At 39.7% G+C, this 24,208-nt stretch overlaps 1 protein-coding gene across 3 annotated transcripts in view; it reads left to right on the top strand.

Annotated features, from left to right (window-relative positions):
* Window positions 1-23,305, top strand: part of xkr4 (XK related 4) — a 233,081-nt gene extending 209,776 nt beyond the window's left edge. The window contains exons 4-5 of one of the 3 annotated variants that reach the window (XM_069915426.1): window positions 9,348-9,359; window positions 22,377-23,305. In XM_069915426.1, the coding sequence (XP_069771527.1) occupies window positions 9,348-9,359; window positions 22,377-23,305 (941 nt within the window). The remainder of the gene's footprint in view (window positions 1-9,347; window positions 9,360-22,376) is intronic. The other 2 variants (XM_069915427.1, XM_069915425.1) reach the window with 2 other exon arrangements.
* Window positions 23,306-24,208: the final 903 nt, after the last annotated feature.

Here is a 24,208-nt window from a genome sequence, read left to right as displayed (position 1 = left end):
TGGAATCAATTACAAATATAAAAACTTTGATAATGTTATCATTTTAACTGCATTAATATGACCTATTAAAGGTAATGATGAAGAAGACCATTGCAAAAGGCAATCTCACATTCTCGAATAGAGGAAAATAATTGAGTTCACATAAATCCTTAAATCTTTTCACCGCCAAGTATGTGAAATTATCTCTGACAATCTTTAATGGAATTTGAATGTAGATAGAGACCTGCAAATTAATCGGAAAAAATTCACTTTTATGAATGTTTAATTTATATTCAGAGAAAGAGCTGAATTGAGAAAATACAGATAACAATTGGGATAGATCTTTCGGGATCTGAAATATAAATTAATAAATTGTCTGCATACAAAGAAACCTTATGAGTTATTCTGTCTCTGACAATCCCTTGAACCTCGTGAGAGCCTCTAAGGGCTATTTCCAGAGGTTCTAAAGCTAGATTAAATACCAAGGGGCTAAGGGGACATCCCTGTCTAGTTCCCCTAAATAAAGAGGAAGATTCATTATTAGTAGTAACTACCATAGCTAAGGGGTACTATAAATGAATTTAATCCATGATATAAAGCCAATACCAAAAATTAAATCTCCTTAATGTTTACAACTTTCACTGAGTTCCATAATCCTTTACTTTGATTTAAATTAAAATTTATTTATTTACTTATTTATTATCGTCACATGTACCGAGATAAAATTAAAAGCTTTCTTTTGCATGCCACACAGAGGCTAGCAAAGAATCTTCATGCTCCCCAGATGTTAATCCTGAGCCCCTGTATCCAGCTATCTCTCTTTATGACATCTCCTCCACCACTAGGTCCCATTTCCCTGAAGACTTTGGCACGTTGCCAGTGGAAGCTCTTCAGGCACTGAGCCCAAAGGGAGCCCCTTTATCAGTTTCATCATTTTCCAACTTAACCGCTGCTGCCGTTAGCCTCAGTCATTGCAACAACCTTCCTATTTAGACCACCTCCATCGCAATCGCCTCTTGACTATATCTCATCTTGGCCTTGGGATGGACTCAGTGGGCGCATGAAGCATGAACCTGATCCTGACACAGGTAGCTACAGTTACCTTTCAGATAATCAAGCTCCTTTTTTTAAAAATTTGCACATACGAGCCCCCTGTACAGAAAATGGGGCGAGATATGCGGATGTTAAGGTCAGCATTTGTCTACTTCTTGCCATCTATGGTTGTCACAGATTCTGCAAGCAAAAGGATCTGTTTCAGTAATGCATGTCTCTTTGCATCACCACCACAAGCAGATTATCTGGTCATCCATTTCATTGCTACTTCCCTGGTTGGGCTGTGCAGAGATGGGCCACCATGCTTACACAACAGCTGTAACTTCTCTTCAAAGATTACAATACATTATATCTTTCTTCGTGCAACTTTTAAAGAGATCATATTACAGGCACATCAACAATTTCCTACAATCTTAAGTGGAGAAATGTCAGAGACATCACATCCATTCCAATTCACATTGTACAACAATACTTCATGTATGTGCTTATGGAATCCACTCAAACTCATTGCTTCTCCTCTCTGAGTGCATGTCTCTATTGCACTGTTTGGCAGGGAAATAAAAATAAATGCCACTATGGACGATATGATGCTAAAAGTCCTAAAACTGCCCAGACGCATGAGACCTCCATATGTTTTCTCCTGTTCTTTCTGGCTTCTAGCTGTTGTTCAAGCTTGGTGACGATCAAGATTCTCTGTCACCACTATGTCCCATCCCTCACAATAAATCCTAACGATCTATGAGACTGTGCTGGGAGCTAAAGCAAGGATCTGCCCAAGCACCACAAAACATGAGATGGTTAGATGCTCTAATCTACTGACCTTCTGCTTGCTGCATGACTAAGCAGAGACTGCTGGTCCATATTTAGAATATACATTAACAAATCATGAAAGCATCCGTAGCAAAAAGATTCATGAATAAAACACTAGTTTTGATACACTATTCCTGAAGTTAGCATTACAAAAGTTCTAGTCCAAAAAATGCAAGACTAAAATATCTTTTAGTCACTAGCACACAGCCATTGCTTCATCCTAGCCATGTGTCTAGGGTGAAGCAGGGTTGTATACTAATCCCTGTCTTGTTCAACCTGTTCTTCACTTGCATGTTGTCACTTGCTATCCAAGGTCTGGAGGAGGGAATGTATATCAGGTATCGACTGGACGGCTCTCTCTTTGACCTTCACTGCTTGAAAGCATGGACAAAGTGCCTCTACTCAGTTATTCATGAATCACTTTTTGCTGATGACTGTGTGTCCACTTGGCGCACAAAGATAGTGCTCTACAGTTAATGCTGAATAAATTTCCAGGTGCTGCAATGCTCTTTAACCTGACCATCAACCTGAACAAGACTGAAGTACTCCATCAGTTTGTGCCAAACACCAAAACCACAGAACCAAAATTCACTGTTGACAACACCAGCTGACAAAGGTAAAGAGCTTCAAATACTTGGGGAGCATCATCTTGAGTGATGGGTCTTTGGACAAAGAAATTGACTCCAGGAAATGCAAGGCCAGACAGGCTCTGGGGAGGCTGTGTAGCAGAGTGCTCAATTAACGCAAAGCCGAAAGTGTACAGAGCTGTGGTCATCCCTTCTCTCCTATATGGATGTGAGACCTGGACTGTGCACTGACATCACATCAAACTGGAGAAATTCCATTTGTGCACCCTCTGCTCCATCCTTGACATCCTTTGTCAAGAAAGTGTCTTCATCCTGGAGGTCTTGGGACATGAAGTCTACCAGCATTGAGTCCCTGATGAGCAGAGTCCAGATGTGGTGGGTGGGACATGTCATCAGAATGGACAACCATCCTATGCCTCATCAGCTGCTCTATAATGAACTGAAGACTTGAAGGAGATCTCAAGGTCATCCATGCAAGTGCTATAAAGACACTGTGAAGGAAACCCTACGCTATTGTGGCATCCTGCAAAGAGACCTAGAAGTTGCAGCTGCTGAGAGATCCCGTTGGCGAGCCTTGTGCTATGAGCCTACACAGGCACTGCCAAAAACTGATGGAAAACCATGAACAGCATCACAAACCAGCAGCCACGGTTATTACAAAAACAGGCTTCCAGTGCCCCATTGTGCTAGACTCTGCACTTCCAGACTGGGACAGCAAAGTCACTTTTGTGTCCACAGATGAATTGCATAACAATGTGTCTTCTTTGAACCGAAGGACTACCAATATAATATATAATATAATATGCCCAGTCATTGGACTGGTATATGAATGACTATTAGAATGTAATGTTTTATAGCTTGAATTATCCTTAATCGAGTGATATCTTCCCACAGATCTCTGCCATGGAAAATTTAACAGTTCACTTGACTAATCCAGTAAAACCTTACTTTAAAATGTCTATTGCATTTTCATTCTCATGTTTAATGAAATCACAATTACAGGGTAATTCAATCCTGGTGGGAACTTAGCAGAAATGGCTGTCACAGGAAAAAAACGTGCTGACCATTAAACGACAATTAAATTCTTTATTGTAATATTATTTCACTAATAAAATATCAGCCAGGTTCTTTAAACAACTATCAATGAGAATAATATTCCAAGGTGAATTAGCTTCAGTGCAAAGTTAATTCTCTCTGAAAGTTGGCCATGTAATTTTTTTTTAATGGTTATGGAGTTACCTAACAACTATGGGCTTTGCCTTAGTCCCCGGAGCAGAATTGCATGGCAATCTCCACTGAGTTCCTGCAGCTACTTTTTACTGTGGCTTTGCTGGTTTGAGGTTTCATTTTACACTTAGCCAATGTCAAAGTTTTTCATGGAATGCTATCAATTATAATATCTTCTGAGAAGAGGCAAGTTGTATTTAAAATATATCTCAAGAAATACATAATTAACATTCCAACAAATGTTAATGCTTGAAGCCATCATTAAAGATGAAATAGTGAAACTTTTGGAACGTAAGGGTTCAATCAGGCAGATGCAGCATGGTTTGAGAAAGGGAAGATCTTGTTTGACAAACTTGTTAGGATTCTTTGAGGATATAATGGGTGCGATGGATAGAGGGGAACAGGTTAATGTTGTATATTTGGATTTCCAGAAAGCGTTTGGTAAGGTGCTGCACAAGGTACTTATCAGTAAGTTACAGGAAAGTGGAGTCCGGGGAAGTATATTGGCCTGGATTGAAAATTGGTTGTCTGACAGGAGGCAGAGAGTCGGGATAATGGGAGTTTTTCAGGTTGGCAGAGAGTGGTAAGTGGGGTGGCGCAGGGGTCAGTGTTAGGCCCACAACTGTTCACAAAATGTGGTGTAGCCAAGTTTGCGGATGACACCAAATTGAGTGGAAGAGCAAATTGTAATGAGGATATGGAGAGTCTGCAGAGGGATATAGTTAAGCTGGATGAGTGGGCAAAGGTCTGGCAGATGGAGACAATGTTAGTAAGTGTGAGGTTATCCACTTTGGCAAGAAAAATAAAAGAGCTAAATATTATTTAAGGGGTGAAAAACTACAGCATGCTGTTGTGCAGAGGGACTTGGGAGTGCTTGTGCATGAATCGCAAAAAATTAGGTTGCAGGTGCAGCAGGTTATTAAGAAGGCAAATGGAATGTTGGCCTTCATCGCTAGAGGAATTGAATTCAAGAGTAGGGAGGTAATGTTGCAACTCTATAAGGTACTGGTGAGACTTCACCTGGAGTACTGTGTCTAGTTCTGGACTCCATATTTGAGGAAGGATATAATGGCTTTGGAGACGGTCCAGAGGAGGTTTACTAGGTTGATCCCTGGGATGAAGGGGTTGACTTATGATGAAAGACGCTGCTGAAGATCCAGCTGCGCTGGGTGGGTCACGTCTCCAGAATGGAGGACCATTGCCTTCCCAAGATCGTGTTGTATGGCGAGCTCTCCACTGGCCACCATGACAGAGGTGCACCAAAGAAAAGGTACAGGGACTGCCTGAAGAAATCTCTTGGTGCCTGCCACATTGACCACTGCCAGTGGGCTGATATCGCCTCAAACCGTGCATCTTGGCGCCTCACAGTTTGGTGGGCAGCAACCTCCTTTGAAGAAGACCGCAGAGCCCACCTCACTGACAAAAGGCAAAGGAGGAAAAACCCAACACCCAACCCCAACCAACCAATTTTCCCCTGCAGCGGCTGCAACCGTGTCTGCCTGTCCCGCATCGGACTTGTCAGCCACAGACGAGCCTGCAGCTGACGTGGACTTTTACCCCCTCCATGGGTCTTCGTCCGTGAAGCCAAGCCAAAGAAAAAGAAAGAAAATCATCTAGGATTGTATTCACTCGAGTTCAGAAGAATGAGAGGAGATCTTATAGAAACATATAGGATTATTAAGGGTATGGATAGGATAGATGTAGGAAGGTTTTTTGAGCTGGCCAGGGAAACTAAAATGAGAGGACACAGTCTCAAGATTCGGGGGAGTATATTTAGGACAGAGATGAGGAAAAATAGTTTTTCCCAGAGAGTAGTGAATGTTTGGAATTCTCTAACCAGGGAAGTGGTTGAGGCTGCCTCATTAAACATATTTAAAATTCAGTTAGATAAATTTTTACATGATAGAGGAATTAGGGGATATGGGGAGAAGGCAGGAAGGTGGAGTTAGGTCATAAATTAGATCAGCCATGATCGTATTGAATGGCGGAGCAGGCATTTTTGGCCTACTCCTGTTCCTACTTCCTATGTTCCTATGTTCCTAACACATTTCAAGTTAATTATGTTGCATAATAAAGCCGTGGACATCATCCTATGCTAAAGAATAAGTGGAACAGAACAATGCACAGGTCAGCACAGAACTGAGCAGCACCAGGAAAATGTCCCTCCAAAAGACCTTGTTGGCCTTCAATTCATTTTCTGAAAAAAAAGTCATGCACAAATTAACACAATGGAATTTCTGTTTCCCAATAACCTAAGATGACATCTACCTCTTCCCCTTTGGGTCCTAAATAGTTAAACTCAACTTTGTAATACAGGTGGTCTTTGTGAATAGTATATAGTGAACAGTCAGGAAATTGCCATCATAATGGTGACACAGTTAACGGTGTTATTTGTGGAAACACTATAGCATCTTCACACAGAGACAGATGGATGATTAAATGCAGAAATTGGGAACCTTCTGTTATATATGCTCTTCCTTCACAAGATTCATAACATTGATTTCTCATTTTCTAGCTCCCATTGAATTGTACAGACCAATGAAGCTCTTTAATGAGTTCACTCAATATGAATCAAGCTTGCCACAGACATTAAATCATTTCAAATGTGAGTACGTTTACAGTGGCTTGATGCATAACCATCTATTACTAAAAATATCAAATGAGTGATTCATTTTGGACACCCTCCCCCTCCACAGTAGGCAGCATTCACCCAATTCAATGCTTTGAAAGACCCGATGATAATGAAGTCAGCAATATTTATGGATTCCAACGATGCCCAAGCCATGGAGCTAACAACTTGTGCTCCACAACTGGATGTCTCTCCAACTAAGCTGTCCCAGTGCAGCCAATGTGAAAAATTACCCAGGAAATTCCCATCCATAAAAAGGAGAACTAATTGAATCCAGCCAATATCCACACTATTAGCCTGGCCTCAAGTTTTCATCATCAAATAGTGACTGCACCATTCAGCTGAATTATCCCTTAGTTTGTCCTTTCTCTAAATATCCACATTAAATGTTCAACATGTTAACATCATTAATTGTTTATCACCATGACAGCTCTGGGCTGCACCCTGTCAAAGATGGCTCCTTAGTCCCAGCCATTGCTCCCCAAATCTTTCTCCAATTTAAAATGAACCTGGTTCCTCCCTCTCCCAGTTCTGCCGCAGGCTCTTTGACCTGCTTCTCTTTCCAAAGATGCCATCTGACCTGTTGAGCGTTTCCAGCATTTTCTGCATCAGCTGTTATTTTTCGTTAGTTAGCTTGATTTGAATATCTGGCAAGCTGAGCTGACCCTAACCATGACCTGCCTACTCCCAGCTCTTCAAATCATGTTGAAGGCAGGGCCAGGCAGGAAAGAAACATGCAATGGGATGAAGGTGGTCAGCAGCTGAATTAGTACAAGGTAACTCTAGCTATTCAACAGTCATTAAAATTTGCCTCTCCAACCAGATATCTAACACTACTAATTTATAGACAGACACATAACTTTTATTATGTTGTTCAAAATTTGTGTGTGCTAATTGATATAGTTTTGATAAATCTTGCGTTAAATAAATGTAGTGCTCAGAGTTTCCTTACCTGTAGTAGATATGCTAAAGCATGGACCTTCCCAGTACACCCAGTGAAGTCCACTTTGGTTTATTCTAAACAGGTCATAAATTTCAGATCTGAATGGACTGCTGGCCTGGTGAAGCATCCAGTCGTTATAATGACACATTACAAAATGAGCCTAAACCTTTGTAGCTGAAGATTGAAATCAAGCTTTCTTGATTCCATTTGAAAGTTGGTCAGAATTTCTTGATGTAGCTGATGTGCTAATAAAATATGAGATTAGGTTTTTGAACAGCCATGGAGGAAATCAGGTAAATAGATAAGTACAAAACAGCACAAAAGAATAAGGAAAGTAGGCAATGAAAAGAAATTTGAAATACTTCAAAATGCTTCAAAAACTGTCCAAAATCGAAGTTTATGGAGAAGATGTGTGTCACACTATCTAGGGCAGGGGTAGCCAACCTTTCAATTTTTAATTTAGACACACAGCACAGTAGCAGGCCATTCCTGCACAGGAGTATGTACTGGGGGTGTGGATCAATTGGGCTGAAATGGGCTGAAATGGCCTGTTACTGTGCTGTATGTCTAAATTAAATTTTGAAAATTAAAAGGTTGGCCACCCCTGATCTAGGGAATAGATTTTACACTGGATCTCATTCTCTTAAAGTATATTATATGTATCGAGTTCCAGAATACAATTTCTGGAAGTGTGATGTGCATAGACAGAAGTGGTAATCATTATAGAAGTGGTTTTTGGTTCAAAGCCCCACCATCTAATGCATAATAACATTACACGAAGTAATAGATACCAAGAAAATATTTGTTAGCATGCTCTAGAATGATATCAGTGTATTGGGAAAATATCTGCTTTGATCATTCACTTATTGCATCAAGGTCTGCACTGAACGAGGATTCACTGACCTCAGTAGTCATGCTGTATTGATGACTGGCCCTGCCTCCAGGCTCCGACCTCGTTTATCCATATATAACCCTGGTTTTCTGCCTAAATCCAGAACTCCTCTGTTGTTGAAAGCTAATAAAAGCATTTGTTACTCAAGCCCAGCATGCTTCTAATAGACCCCCCCCAGACACCCGATGAGGCTGAGGAGTTCGCATATTGGTTAGACTGCTTACAGGCCTACCTGAACGTGACCAGGGACGTCTTCCACACAGACAAACTCTGGAGGTCGACGCTCATCTCCAGGGTAGGAACAAAGGGGTACGCAGTTGTTAGACATTGCCAGAAATTCGAGGCACTAAAAACTCTCTACATGAAGGCCCTGAACGAGGACCTAGCTCGCTCTACATCGCCAATGGCCTGGAGAGTCGATCAACGACTATCTGCTGGATCTGCAGACGCTTGCAAAGAAGTGAAGGTATGAAGTGGCTTTGGGCCACGTCAAAGAAGACGAGCAGATCCGGGAGACTCTGGTCACAGGAATTTGCTCAAGGTACGGGAGGCAGTGACTACTCGAGTCGGGAAAGAAGGACCTCAGTAGTCATGTCGAGCTGGCCAAATCATTGGAACAGGCCAGGCTCGAAAACGATGATCTCAATGCCAGCGAACTCGTGCTCTCAGGTGAGCACCTCCAAGGATTGGCTGCTCCCACTACGGCTGCCCCTGCTCTAACGGCTGCCACTTCCTGCACCAGGGAGTGCTTTTTCTGCAGGAAAGGTCAGCACCCTCGAGTTCATTGCCCCACTAAAGACTCGGCATGCTCCAGCTGTGGAAAGAAGGGACATTGGGCAAGGGTCTGCCGTGTGAAAGGAGGTCCAGGGAAGTCCACGGCCTGCACACTCCTGGATCTGATTCCAGCCCCAAGCCGTCTTCCCCAAACTCACCCAAGATCACCTGTTGTCCAACCTGCCACATTCGAAAATGGCATGAAAAGACTTGGCGGCCATCTTGCCATGGCCCAAATTCATATTCGGTGCCATCATCATCAGAGGGGGAAGGAAGGTGGCCACCTTGCCTCACCACAAGGTCAGCACCATCTTACCTGCATAGGTCGACTCAGGATTGAGGGGGCCACTTGAGCGAGGAACAATGCATCTCCAGCAAAATGGCATCACTTTTCCTCGACCAGAACAGATCTCACCAGCTCAGTAACTCTATTGTAACGGTGAAGTTAAACAGACATTCTACCAAGTGCCTAATCGACATGGGCTCCATGGAAAGTTTTATAGACTGACAGACTGTACGTAAGTATAAGTTTAAAATGTATCCTTCTAATTATCGAATCTTCCTTGTGCCTCAGTCCCATTTGGCATATGTACAAAAACATTGTATAGTTCATTTATCATTCGGTGGGTGGAATTTTGTAAATTTCATCTGCATATTTTGGATGAATTGTGTGCTCTGATGCTGTTAGGTCTGGACTTCCTGTGTCACCTTAAAAGTGTGACTTGAAGTTTTCTGGTCCCCTTCTCCCAGTAATACTTTGGAACAGAGGCCCCTTAAAATCAGGACCCAATTACAGCCTCTCCTTGCGGAACATTGACCCTATCCTCTATTCCAAACTCTGCCTGCCTTCTGTAAGCCCATCGCCACCAAGAGCAGGAGGTACAGCATGGCAGACAGGGAGTTCATAAAGACGGAGACCCAGTGCCTGCTGGAGGAAGGGATCATCGAGCTCAGCACCAGCCCATGGATAACACGTGGTTGTTGTAAAGGGGGAAAACAAGTCCAGGCTAGTAATTGACTATAGCCAAACTATTAACTGATGCACACTCCTGGACGCATACCCCCTCCCTCACATTTCAGATATGGTGAATGATATCACGCAATGTCAGGTTTATTCGACCATCGACCTGAAAGCTGCCTCTCACCAGCTCCCAATCCAATCCGAGGACCGCCCGTACATGGCATTTGAGGCTAACAGTCAACTAGTGACCCTACCCATTGTTGAAAGCTAATAAAGCATTTGTTCTCCCTCGAGACGTGTGAGAGCTTTTATCTACACTACAAGGTCATATTCACATTAAATCAAACAATGCATGTTTTCCTTTTTGACAGTGTACCTCTGAGTCTCCCTCATTACAGCAGGTTTGGAAATTTGGATATAGGAGGGATGAAAGTGAGAAATAGTGATTTGGAGGCATCCAGTTTGTTCCAACACTAGAATAAAGGGTGGAAAGAAGTATCAATTCCAGAACACTTCAGCTGGAACAGGAGAAAGACAGATCAGGGAATAATCTCACATTGTGGGCTGTGGGGGGAGAGGGTTGGGGATTGGCACTGGCAATGTTGTGAGGTTTAAAAAATTGATTTTAGATTCAGGGAATCTATCAAGTGTCATGTCTATCTGAAGGCCTCCCATGAAGCTCTGCAGTTTCACTCTCTAGAAATTATGCTCAAAATATAATCTGGTATCAATGATAAATCCTTCAACAGAAATCAACATTAAAATAGCATGTACTGTATATATGTGTGCCATATTTGCTTATGTATGACCAGATATGGACTTTCTCCTTACATAATCATAGACAAACTTCTGCATTAAATGTAGATTTGAGTTTTGCCTTGTGTTCATATATTGGAGGTGCAAATGTAATTCAAACTGTAGTCAGTGGCTAAGGCCATGTGCAGTTTTTCTTACTGTGATAGTACAGATTCTGTCACCAATGTGTATATGTACATATGTACAGATGGTAGTGTAGGATGACTGTGATTGGCTGAGAGTGTAGCTACACCTACTGGCATGTCTTAAAGGATTGCTCCTAGCCAGACAAGATCATTCTGGACTGGTCGACCTACTTGTGATATGCTCCAGTCTTTTAGTTAATTAAAGCCTTGGTTTGGATCAACAAGCCTTTGGTTCTTTCGACGCGTGCTACACTTACATAAATAAATATTTAATAAAACTCAGTTGAGAACTTCATTAAATTAGTTTCCATACCAAAGAAAACAATGAAAATACATCTCAGTGCAGCGTTTATTTCATTAGCTAGACAACCGGCAAACACTGACTGAACATAACAATTTAAAAGAGCTGGTTGTATTTTCAAGATATTATTGTAAAAGAAGCTGAGCCCACATTTATATCACAGAGTAATGTGTTAAAATATTTGAAAACCTTAGCTATTATAAATTAAAATTAACTCCTTCAGAATTTGTCAACAGTACTATCTCTCCATTTGCATCAAAATACTTTGATGGCTTTAGAACAGCATTTTGGTACTCTGCCAATTTAACAACTTTTTGTGTTAAGTTGATTATGAAAGTTAACAATGGAAAATTAACACCAGAGAAATGGCCATTTTAAGTAATGAGAATTTTAAAGATCTAATATTCCTTCAGCTCTTTGAATAAAAAGAGCAACTGATCCCATGTGCCACATCCCTCGCCACCCCTCAATGCGCAGTTCTCCCTTCATTCTAATACCAACCCCAAAAGTTTCATCAAACCCACAGACAAAGGAGGTATTGTTGTGGTCTGGCAGTGAACTTGTAGAGCAGCCATTCTTAACTTTTCTGTGCTTGCCCCCCCCCCCTTAGAAGTTTATGGGCCCCTTTCCCTCTGAAGCAGTCAAGATCAGTTGGTTTCTTCCATACTTCTCTCCTACCGACTTCATAAAGAAAACATTAAAATATTTATATTACATGAGGTGAAAAGCAAACAAGGCTTTTAGTTTGAGTATAACTACTGTGGCTTGTGAATTCAGAATAAACAGACAAATAGGAAATCATTCTCGTTGAACATGTAAAAAAGAAGAAAACATATGAGAAAAAAAAAATTAAAGTTTCTTAGAGTACAATGAGTCATGAGGGAATGTTAAGCATAAATTTGAGGATGTGCCAATATAATAAATAGAATTTAAAAATAATTCTTATAAAATGAAAAATTTAGTGAGATCCTTGAGCTCGATGTTCCTGAGCAAGGTTTTGATGTCAGGTTCCAAATTGAAGAGAGATAGTGGAAGGTCCCTCTTATTGTTATATCAAGTCTTTTCCTGGATTCAAGGAAACAACCTTGCTGAATCTATATTAAACTAAGTGTATTGAGGGAAATGCAATGAGAAATATTTTGGCCTTCTCCCATAGTTTTGGAAATCTATTCTGCAGATCACTCTAACCCAAAAATCTTTTTTAAATTGATTGAACTCTGAAGATCAATCAACCTTTCTTGAATTTCTGCATCAATTTTAGTAGGTGTTCCTCAAATAGATCTAACATCCAATTTGGAATATTAAGGTTTAACATGTCATTAATCTTTCCTGCAGATCTATATGCACTTGCTTTAAATGTTTCATATATCGTTATCTATGGTTGCATTGACAGTAATGTCATCAACTTTCAGGGCCTGTGTGTTTATGTTGAGATTTGGAAACTGTAAAAATACTCAACATTTGATATTGCTCCAATAGACTTTGAGCTTTTAAAGGTAAAAAGCAATGGCTTCCTTTCTATTAAAGAAGTGGCAAGCAGGTTAGATAAAGGATACAGTGGATGCTGTGCATTTGGATTTTCAGAAGGCCTTTAAGAGGGGGTAAACGTGAGGCTACTTAATAAGGTAAAAGTCCATCGTATAACAGGAAAGAGTAGTGTGGGTAGAGCATTGGCTGATTGGGATCATATTCTGATTGACTGTTAGTTGATAGTGGTGTTCCACATTAGGGTTTGTTGTTGGGCTGCTTCTTTGTATGTTATATATTAATGATTTGGATTAAGGAATGAATGGCTTTGTTGCCAAGTTTGCAGATGATACGAATGTACTTGTAGTGTTGAGGAAACAGGGAGGCTGCAGAAGGACTTAGACAAATTAAGATAACGGCAGAGAAATGGAAAATGAAATAAAATGTCAGAAAGGGTATAGTCATGCACATTGATAGAAAAACTAAACAGGCAAACTATCTTTTAAATTTAGAGACAATTGAAAATACCCAGATACAAAGGGTCCTGGGAGAACCCATGCAAGATAGCCTGCAGGTAAACTTGCATGTTGAGTTAGTTAAAATGAATAAAATAGGAGAAATTAAGCCATAGTATTTTTTATATAAATGGAACAATGAGTTATTGAAAAAGAAAACAGAAGTACCAATTTTAAAGCATTTGCTTAAGGTACGTAACGGAATCCATATGGAAAGAGGAATTACCAACTATCTAAGAAGATGTTCAAACAAAATCAATTTAATCTTTTTACTTTCAATAATTCTTTATATGATACTTGGAACAGTAAAGGTATACAAAAGATAAACAATTGTTTTTTAAATTCCTTCTTTATGACTTTTGAACAAATGAAAGAGAAGTATGAAATACAAAATAATACAATTTTTTTCATATTATCAGCTTAAATCATATTTAAAAGGGAAATTAGGTGTGAATTTAAGACTCCCAGAACAAAGTCAATTTGAATATTTAATTACAGATACATTAATTAGAAATTTATTACTAATATGTATATAAAATTACAAGATACTGTGGGGGAAAAAGAATTATATAAATCAAAACAAAGATGGGAAAAAGACCAAAATATGGAAATTCAAGAAGAACTTTGATCAAAGTTCTGCCGAGAGAGTGTAACAAATACAATTAATGTTAGATATCAAATGGTACAATATAATTTTTTACATCAATTATACTATACTCCATATAAATTAAATGGACTGAACTCCAATTTCTACATTCAGTTTGGTCCTGTGTTAAAGTGGAAAATTCATGATGTACTTTTTGATCTATAATTTGCTCACAGTGGACTGATATAGTGATTTATTGGATTTAAGATTAGTCCCAATGGCGTGATCTTAATATAACTTTTTCAGATGAGGATCAATGAATCTTCATTTTGTGCAAGACACTGTGTATTACAATTTAAGTGGTAAACAGAATACACATGTCTAAACTCAAATTATCCCGTTTATATGCAGATGTTGATCCATTTTGTGAAAAGTGTAAAATTTTTGAAGCCACACTGATTCATATGTTTTGGGAGTGTCCTAAATTAAGAAGATATTGGTAGAATATTTTTCATACTTTGTCAATGATCCATGCTGTTTAACTGCCCTGTTTGTTTTTTTAACATGAACCGGATAAACTTTTATCAGCAAAGTGAAAGTGTTAGCTTTTAGCTCATTGATAGCCAGACAAGCAGTTTTAATGAAATGCAAAGATAAACTCTCACTGACTTATGCACAATATTGCACGATGTAATGTCATATCTAAACTCAGAGAAAATTAGGTATATTATTAAAAATAAAAAGTTAGTTTGTAAAGGTATGGGGCCCATTTATAGAATACTATCATAATTGGAATTTTTAAGCGATATGGATGCTCTAGGGCTGTTCGGTCTGAGTTCTAGAGGTCACTACTTGATTCATCTTTGGATTTTTCTTGTAACCTTTATTAGAGGGAGGGGTATTTAGTTTTAGTTTTAGGGATTTTTTTTCTTTTCTTTTAGATAATTGTATTTATGGGATCCAATATTCAATATATATTTTACAAAGTAAAACATGACTTTCTAAAACATCACATGACTCCCCACTTTATCAATCATTACATCCAATATTTCAATTGGTAAACTTTTATTTATTAATATCACTACTCCTCTAGCTTTAGAATTAAATGAAGAAGAGAATACCCCTCCAATCCAATCTCTCTTTATTTTAATATGTTCTATTTCTGTTAAATGAGTTTCCTGTATAAAAGACACATCTATTTTAATGTTTTTCGTATAGTTCAATAACCTTTTTTTCTTTATTGGATTCTGAATTCCATTAATATTAGTACTAATAAATGACAATTTCCCTGCCATTAGACATCAAAATTAAACCTATATTCATCCAACCTTCCCCTCCAAACCATCCAAACCATATAGTGTCTTATGTATATAAACAGTCCAGAATAAAAACCAAAAAAAAAAGAAAAGATAAGAAAGGAAAAGAAGAGAAAAAAGATAAGGAAAACCCCCAGAGACACATAATGTTAAGGTGTCCCTATTACCCTGATCTGTAGGGGAGGCAAAACAAGTTGCATTAGTGCCCATGGTTCCATAGTGGTCAGCATCACATTCCCCACTAGCTCACTGGAAACATCATACCATCCCTTACTATAATCTTATCAATAGACTTTTAAATCCATTAATCTTATTCAATATATTAGATCACTCACAATATATGTTAAACCTTCCTCCCCCTTTAAACTGTCTCGAAACTCAATGTATTTTCAGCTACAGCAAAACCTCTCAATTATATAATAAATTCAAGTATTCACAACTATCTGCTGATCTTTAACAGGCAGTGAATCAGCATATACCTTTGCTTCATTAGGTTCAGTAAGAAATCTATTCCTCCCTCCCGGGATGAATACTTTCAAAACAGCTGGATATCTCAAAGCAAAGGCATAGCCTTTTTTCCACAATACATCTTTAACCGGATTAAATTCTTTTCTCATTTTCAACAAATCAAAACTTGTATTGGATAAAAGAAAATCTTATTTCCATTAAAAATCAAAGGTGATTGTGTTTCTTTAGCTTGTTTCGCTGCCATCACTAATATCTTCTCTCTTACTTCATATCGAAGGAATTTGACAAGTATTAGATGGAACCTTTGGTCAGGCTGAAGTTTAGGTCTCAGTGCCCTATGGGCTCATTCTACCTCCAAATCCCCTCGAAATGCAGCCTGACCCAAAGATTCTGATATCCATTGTTGCGAAAAAAATTTCAAATCTTGACCCTCATCACCTTCTTTAAGTCCAACAATCTTCCTATTATTATTCCATCTACTAAAATTTTCCAAAACGTCAATTTTTTTGCATTAACTGATCATGCTTAGCAGTTGCTAATGCTTGTACTTTCTTTATTTGATCTTGAAGATTTTGAATCTCGCATTCATTCCCTTTAATTTTTCCATCCATTATTTCAAATCTAGTGTCCTCCTGTTGAATTAATTTTTCCATCTTATCACCATTCTTCCTTACTTCATCGGTTAACACTTCCATGGATTGTCAAAAAAAATCTAACATTTGCTTTAGTTCACCAGAAGATAAAGAAGCTTCTGCACCTTTTTCTACTTTTTTTCTTGATTGTAGGTCGTTTTTGTTCTTTTCTTTGCTTTTCCAGGTCTTCTTCTTGATCACTGGAGCTGTGGGTGTCTGGAATCTTTTTTTTAAAACTTCCATCCTTTTTTTGTGCTCTGCTCATGTGCAGAGTCAATTCTTCACCTGATGTCAACAGCCATTGTCAGGGGAGACCTTGCGCAGCAGTGTCCAAGGTCTCCCCGGCTTCTGGCCTCTCTCCTTTGGATTCTACCTTATGAACAGGATCCTTTCTTAAGGTAGGCCTCTCTTCCTTTTCTTGCTTGATTTCTTGTACTACAGTAAGGCCTTTATCCTTCTATGTTTCTTCAGACAGTTCTTTCTTATATTTTCTGTAACTTTTATAGTCATTTTTGTCAATTTTTCTCAACTTTTTTAAGAAGAGCAGGGATTATCAGTCTAACCCCACGTCATCACACAACATGCCCGCCTCTCACCCCATTTCTTATAAAGATGCTATCCCTATCTCCCAGTTCCACCTTTGGAGCCACATCTGTTCTCAGAATGAGACCTTCTACTTTAGGACTTCGTAAGTGTCCTCTCTTCAAAAAAAAACTGGCTTTAACTCTGCTATTAGTGGTTTTTTAAAAACTCGCATTTCCCGTAGCTCACACACATCTGCTCTCAGCTCATCCCCTGCCAGACAGAACAACGGAGAGTTCCTTTGGTTATCACATCTCACTCCACCAGCTGGCACATCATTCTTCAACAATTCTGCCAGTGTGATCTTACTACCAGCCACATCTTACACCCTACCCCCTTCACCCATCCCTTTCCACACTTTTAGCAGTAATCACTCTCTTTATGACTTCCATCTCCTTGGTCTGCTCTTCCCTCTACACCCATCTTTTCACCCCATTAGGCACTTCCTGCTGCAATTGGATTAGTATAAGACTTGTCCCTACATTTCTACCCTCACTTCCACCAGGATCATAAACAAACTCTCCAGGAGAGGCAGAGTTTCACATGTTCCTTGTCCAACCTGATCTACAGCAGTCAACGTATTCAACATGGCCTCTCTATATCCATATCTCATTAGTAAAGGTATCAAGGGATATGGGGAAAGGGCTGAAAATTGGAACGAGGTGTGAGCATAATTCATCTTAGTGAAGAGTCACGGAACACACTTGATGGGCCTAATGGCCTGCTTCTGCTCCTTAACTTGTGAAGTTTCACCTCTCAATATTAGACTTAAACCTCCCACCTTGCTTTTAGAGATGAGATGGGACATGAGGTTTTGGATTAACTGATGTAATCATTATTCTTCTGTGCTCTCATTTCTTCATGTTTGTCACGAGATAATAGATTAGATTCAGATTTATTGTCAGAGTACATTCATGGCATCACATACAACGCTGAGATTCTTCTTCTGCAGGGGAGGCAGAATTACCACTTATTAGTAGACCAAAAAAAATTGTACACAGTGTATATCTAAAGAACTGTAAACAGATAACAAATGTAAACAAATTGACTATGTAAGACAAAGAGAATTTAAAAAATAAATAATGTGCACAAGTAAGAGTCCTTAAATGAGTCTGTGATAGAGTTTGTCATTGAGGAGCCTGATGGTGGAGGGATAGCAGCTGTTCCTGAACCTTGTGGCACCTTTACTTCTTTCCTGATGGCAGCAATGAGAACAGGGTGTGTGCTGGGTGGTGTGGATCCTTCATGGTTGCTGCTGTTCTCTGATGGCAGAGTTCCTCCTTAGATGTTCTCGATAGGGGGGTAGGTTTTGCCTGTGATATCCTGGGCTGTGTCCACTACCTTTTTCAGGGCTTAATGCTCAAGAATATTGGTATACCCATCCCAGGCTGTGATGCAGCCGATCACCACTTTCCACCACACATCTGTAGAAATTTGCCAGGGTTTCTGTTGTCATACCAAACTTCCACAAACTCCTGAGAAAATAGAGGTGCTGATGTGATTTTGTCACAATCCCATTAGTGCGTTGGATCCAGGAAAGATCCTCCAAGATAGTGACTCCCAAGAACCTAATTTTATTCACTCTCTCCACCTCTGATCGCCCCCCCCCCCCCCAATGATCACTAAATTGTATACCTCTGGGTTTCCCTGCCTGGTCAACAATCAGCTCCTTAGTTTGTTTGTGGTCAATTAGAGGGAGCAACAACGGAGACACTGGTGCACCAGTTCTCCTTGTTAGAAATGCACAGACCCCCTCCCCCCCTCCTCGAGTCTTGCCAGAAGCAGCAGTGTCTGTCCTGAAGGAGATAAGGCCATCCGCCTGGATCACTGAGTCTGGAATGGTGTCCTTGAGCCACAATTCTGTAATCACCAGAGCACAGCAACCCTGCAGTTCTCTCTGGTTCAGATGCAACATCAGGTAATCCATTTTCTCCTCCAGCGATCTTATCTTTGAGAGTAAGATCGTAGGGAGTGCAGGTCTGAAGGGGTTAACTCTAAGTTTAACCCTGATGCTGGCCTGCTTTCCATGCTTCTGCCTTCTCCAGCAGCACTCTGATGGCCTCCCACGCATCTCCTGCAATATCAGCAGTTTACAGCGGTCTGTGTTCCTTGCTTCAGTGGGTGTGATGCATTGCAGTAAACTACAAAGGCTGTAATGCAGGCTTCAATTATCTTAAAACTCACACAACATCCAGTATCCTGTCTGGCTCCACATACTCTACTATTACAAAAGGGCCAGCGTGAGCCTTTATATGGGGCCGGTGATTGGCAGGGAATAAGTGGAGCCAGCCTCCCAGGATACCTCCCTGAAGGTACAGTGAGTTGCCCCCTGCAGTAGGAAGGTAGAAATGCAGACTGGTGCAGGCAGTCACAGACAGTCTTGTGGAGTATCACCACAGTAGGTTTAAACCACACAGAATCTTAACGATCTGATCTGCTAATTTGTTTTATATTTTATATTTTGACAAGAGTTTCCCAATCGTAGATACAACATAGTGGACTGGGGACATACAATGTAGTGGGTTGGGGATTCCTGAAAAGTCCTGAACTTTTTGCTGACCAAATTCCACTGAAGGAACATTAATTCCATAAGAGTTCACAGCACTTATTCTAGGAAGCGCTGGAGGTGAATCTACTGACACTGGTCGGTGACTCTGGGGGGATTCTCTTTTTCTTCTCTCTCTCTGACTGTAAGCCTGACTGTAAGAACTGTAAGAGGTGCTTAGGAAATTCCTGCTGGTGGGGAATCTGTGTGCCTTGCAGCAGGTAAAAAGAAATTTCATGCAATGTGACACAGTTTTATTACTAAGATAATAAATTGAATCTTGAATCTTGAGACTCAATATAGGTTAAGTCTAGGGCAGGTTCAGTAAGGGAGAAAAATTGTAGGTAATCACTATCTAAAAGAAAATCGTTTGTTTGTGATTTGAATGGTTTTTAATCTCTCTGAATGTAAGAGGATTCAGAAGCCTTCTAATTGCTTGATGCATTTGAGAGCTGGATAAGCCTGAGAGGCCCAACTTGGCTCTTAGATTTTTTCTGCAGTTTGGTGGGCAAGGCTTGTTCTGAACTACCTGTATTTTTTTGTTCACAGTCAAAGTGGTTAGATCCAGAATGTAAAGACTGCTTTGATGGGTAGGTGATGGATGACACTACAGTGGCCAGGAAATACTGGGTTTCTATGACACGCTGCAAAATCCCAATCTCTTTTGAGTTGAATTCAAGGAAATCCTCTCTTCTAGAGAATAACCAAACAAAGCAATGGATATGGTTCTAATTTAATCCTAAGAATCTGTGATAGAATTTTAAAGAATGGCTCTCAATATTCTTGTAGTTCTGGACACCCCAAAAACACATGATTCAGAGAGGCCTCAAAAACTTTACATTTGTCATATAATGCATCAACATCAGGATAAAAGCGAGATAATCTAACTTTGGACATATGTATTCTATGTACAACTTTAAATTGTATTAAACAATGTCGTACACAGATCAAGCATGTTATCCCAATTTTCATCTGAAATTGATGTTTTCAAATCTCATTCTTGATTCTCGTCCCTGAACATATTCTTAGGTCCATCAAATTGCTATAAATAATTGTTATCAAAACTTTAAATCAAAAAATAAATCAAGAACATTGGAATCGGGAATTCAAGGCAAGTTAGAGAATTTAGACTGAACAAAATGCCTAATATTAAAAAAAAGTTAAATGCTCTGTTCCCTTCATATTCCCTGGTCTGGCAATAACAGGCCGATGTGGTCGGGGAAAATAACAGAGGTGATTAAGATAAGGGCAGTCTTTTAACATACCGTATCATCTTCCTGCTTTAACCTGACTTTAACCCAATTTTTTGAGCAAGCAACAGAACATCTGTCAGGAAAGTGGTTTGTTATTAGTATATTTAGAACTCTCTAACGTCACAGGAACAAATTCAAATGTTTTTCCAAGAGTTGAACGGAGAAGCAGTAGCAGATTACCCTTGAGATCTAGCTTTCCAGCTGATGGGTTGTGGGCTAGGAGATCCATAGGCACTGTATTGCTCCATAGCTGTCACCCTAACACTACATACACCTTAAGCCTTCACCACACTCTTGCGGGGTCACCTTTGGTTGCTGCCTGCTTCTGAATTTTGCTTCATTCTTTGGATTTTGGAGTGCCTGAGAGAAATCTTTTGGCAAAATTATCTAGCCATTTAGACCTTTTATTCTTTTTTTTTCTCTCACCTGATAATAACCTCTTCCTACATTAATCCTGCTAAAGTCTCCTGACCCAAAATGCTGACTGACCCAGGGTTGCTGCCTGACCTACTGAGTTCCTCCTCCTTTTTTTATGTTTCTCTATATAGAATACCAAGTTGCCAACCCTCATTTTTTACCACCTGTCTTGGGACCCACATATGGCATGTTTTATTTAAAATTAAGGTGTGAATGTGTTCATCAGCTGTCACAAAACAGATGGTAAACAGTAATAAATTCAGCCAAGAAATTAATTCACTGTCAATAATGTTACATGTGCTGAATTGTAACAGTAGCAACACATTGTTCTCTGCCTGCATATTTGTCTGACAAGAGCCAGCAGAAGCCCATTGTGGAGGCAGATACAATGCATTATAATGCATTTAGTGCTACCAGTCAGAGACAAATTTCTAAGCAGTAATTCTTAATGAAATGTTTATGAAAAGGCAAAGAGAGAAAGAAATCATGTTTTCAAATAAATGTTATAGTTCGAGAAGTAAAATGAGTAAATTTGCAGATGGCACCCAAATTGGTAGCGAAGTGCAATGAGAAAGGATATCAAGTTACAAAATGATCTAGATCAGTTGGAAGGTGGGCTAAGGAGTGGCAAATGGAATTTAACTTTGACAAGAGTGAAGTGTAAAAGTAAAGATTACACAGTGATTGATAGGGCTCTGGAGAGTTGGTAGATCAGAGACTATAGCTCCAAGAAAGTAGTGAATCTGATGAAAAGGGTGGTGAATAAAACATTTGGCACACTTGCATTCATGGTGCAGGACACTGAGTTCAAAAGTTGGGATCTCAGGATACATCTGCACAAAGTGGTGAGACCACACTTGGATTATTTTATGCATTTATGGTCACCCAGCTGTAGGAGTTATAAATTAAAAGAGGTGAAGAGGAGATTCAGCAGCACTAAAGACCTTGAGTTATAGAGGAAGGTTAGACAGGCTGGGCCTTTATTCCCAAGAGCCTAGGAAACTGAGGGTTGACCTTACAGAGGTTAATAAAATCACAAGCAGCATGGATAAAGTGAATGCTCACAGTCTATTTCCCAGTGAAGATGAATCCACAACAAGAAGAAATAGGTTTAATATGAGAGGGGAAAGACTTAAGAGGGACTTGAGGAGCAAATTTGTCACTCAGAAGGTAGCCTATATCTGGAACAAGCTACCATAGGAAGCTATAGATGTGGGTACCTTTAAAATGTTCAAAAGGCATTTGAATAGATATATGAATAGGAAGGGCTTGGAAGGATATAGATCCATAGTAGGCAAATTGAACTAGCCCAGAATGCTAACTTGATTGGCATAGACGAGATGGGCCAAGGGCCAATTCCATACTGCATGACTCTATGACTTTGAGTGCTCTTGCAAAGATTTTTCTAAACTCAAGTTGTCATATTTTACAAACACATTGGCTGGCCTTTGATAATCTGAATTCACTCAACATTTATGTGCTTCTATGTTTTCTACAGGCCTTACAGCAGCAGCATCCTTGGTATCATTGGCTTGGGCCTTGGCATCCTACCAGAAAGCTCTTCGAGACTCCAGAAATGATAAAAAACCCATCAGCTACCTGGCTGTTATCATTCAGTTCTGTTGGCATTTCTTCACCATTGCAGCCAGAGTCATCACATTTGCCTTGTTTGCATCTGTTTTCCAACTCTATTTTGGGATCTTCATTGTTTTACATTGGTGCATCATGACCTTTTGGATCGTTCATTGTGAAACAGAGTTCTGCATATCCAAGTGGGAGGAGATTGTATTTGATATGGTTGTGGGAATAATCTATATTTTCAGCTGGTTCAATGTTAAAGAAGGAAGGACTCGGTGTCGGCTGTTTATCTACTACTTTGGAATTCTTTTGGAAAACACGGCCTTGAGTGCTCTGTGGTACTTGTACCGAGCACCTCAGATAACTGATGCTTTTGCCATACCAGCGCTTTGTGTTGTGTTTAGTAGCTTTTTGACCGGAATTGTCTTTATGTTAATGTATTATGCCTTTTTTCATCCAAACGGACCCAGATTTGGCCAGTCGCCAAGCAGTGCTTGTAAGGAAACCGTGACCACTTTCAATTTACCAGCAGAGGTGTCAGCAAATACTTTGAGGTCTGTGACTCAAAACAGGGAACAGAAACTCCCAGAAAGGGATAGTTGTATGCCTGTCTTTCAGGTCAGACCCACTGCACCCTCCACACCATCCTCACGCACTCCACGGATAGAAGAAACCGTAATCAAAATTGACCTTTTGAGGAACAAGTATCCAGCTTGGGACAGACATGTTTTGGACAGGAGTCTGCGAAAGGCCATCCTTGCTTTTGAATGTGCATCCTCGCCACCTCAACTCCAATACAAGAATGAAGCCCTCATTGAAGAACGACTGGAGTATGAAACAACTCTGTGATAAGCTACGTTGTTCTGTTAAGGAAGCACATTGCCAAACCAGAGGCTGAAACTAGGCTTGTGTGATAACAGTAAGTAGAAAGTTTCCTCTGGGTGCTGCATCTGGCGATATCATAAGCCAATTGGTGGTTTTGATGCACACAGTACATTAATGTATATGCTGCCAAGAGCATCAGTGTATATGAACTTGGAGAGGCAAAGACATGTTATGATGATTGGTGTTTTCTTATTACTTCAATAATATGGTGCTAATTCATCTGCCAGCATAACTTACCAAAATTGGGCTTCTCATACATGTTAAGAATTCAAAATTCATTATTTGCTGGCAGTATGAATATGCACATTTTCTAGTTACCATAATTGCAAAATTATGCAAAATGAGTCTATTTGATTTATGTAAGAGTTTAAAAAATGTGATTTTGTTGAGTTTTTTATATATTGTGAACTATGCTTAGAAAGTGACTTTTTAAATGGATAATCGTGATATTGTGAACTAAATTTTATGCAGATGTTGAATACAATCTTGGCAGCTTTCCATTCTGGATTGTATCATCGTGGGAAATGAAATGGAATTTTAACTATCTATGTATACTATTCGTAAAAAGCTTAAGTAAAGGTGACTGCACCAAAACACCAGCCTGGAGATTGTGGCTGTTGAGTAATTCGATAGAGCATATGTCCCTGTATTTTTAGCTAGAAAAAGAATCACGATTATCTCAGTGTGAAAGCCAAGAAAACAATGTAAATTTACAGGAACCAATACGCAAATGCAGACACACACCATTTGTACACTCAGTGGAAACATCTCAGCTGAATAGAAATGAAGTACAAACCTTCGAAAGGATTATCACCTGCTGGACAAAGTTCTAGTTGAAGCCAGTCTTGATAACTGACTCTAATACAT

The sequence above is a fragment of the Narcine bancroftii genome, chromosome 2 (genome assembly GCF_036971445.1).
Source record: "Narcine bancroftii isolate sNarBan1 chromosome 2, sNarBan1.hap1, whole genome shotgun sequence".
Taxonomy (NCBI): domain Eukaryota; kingdom Metazoa; phylum Chordata; class Chondrichthyes; order Torpediniformes; family Narcinidae; genus Narcine; species Narcine bancroftii.
Note: the sequence above shows the minus strand (reverse complement) of the source record. Positions and strands in the feature narration are given on the sequence as shown.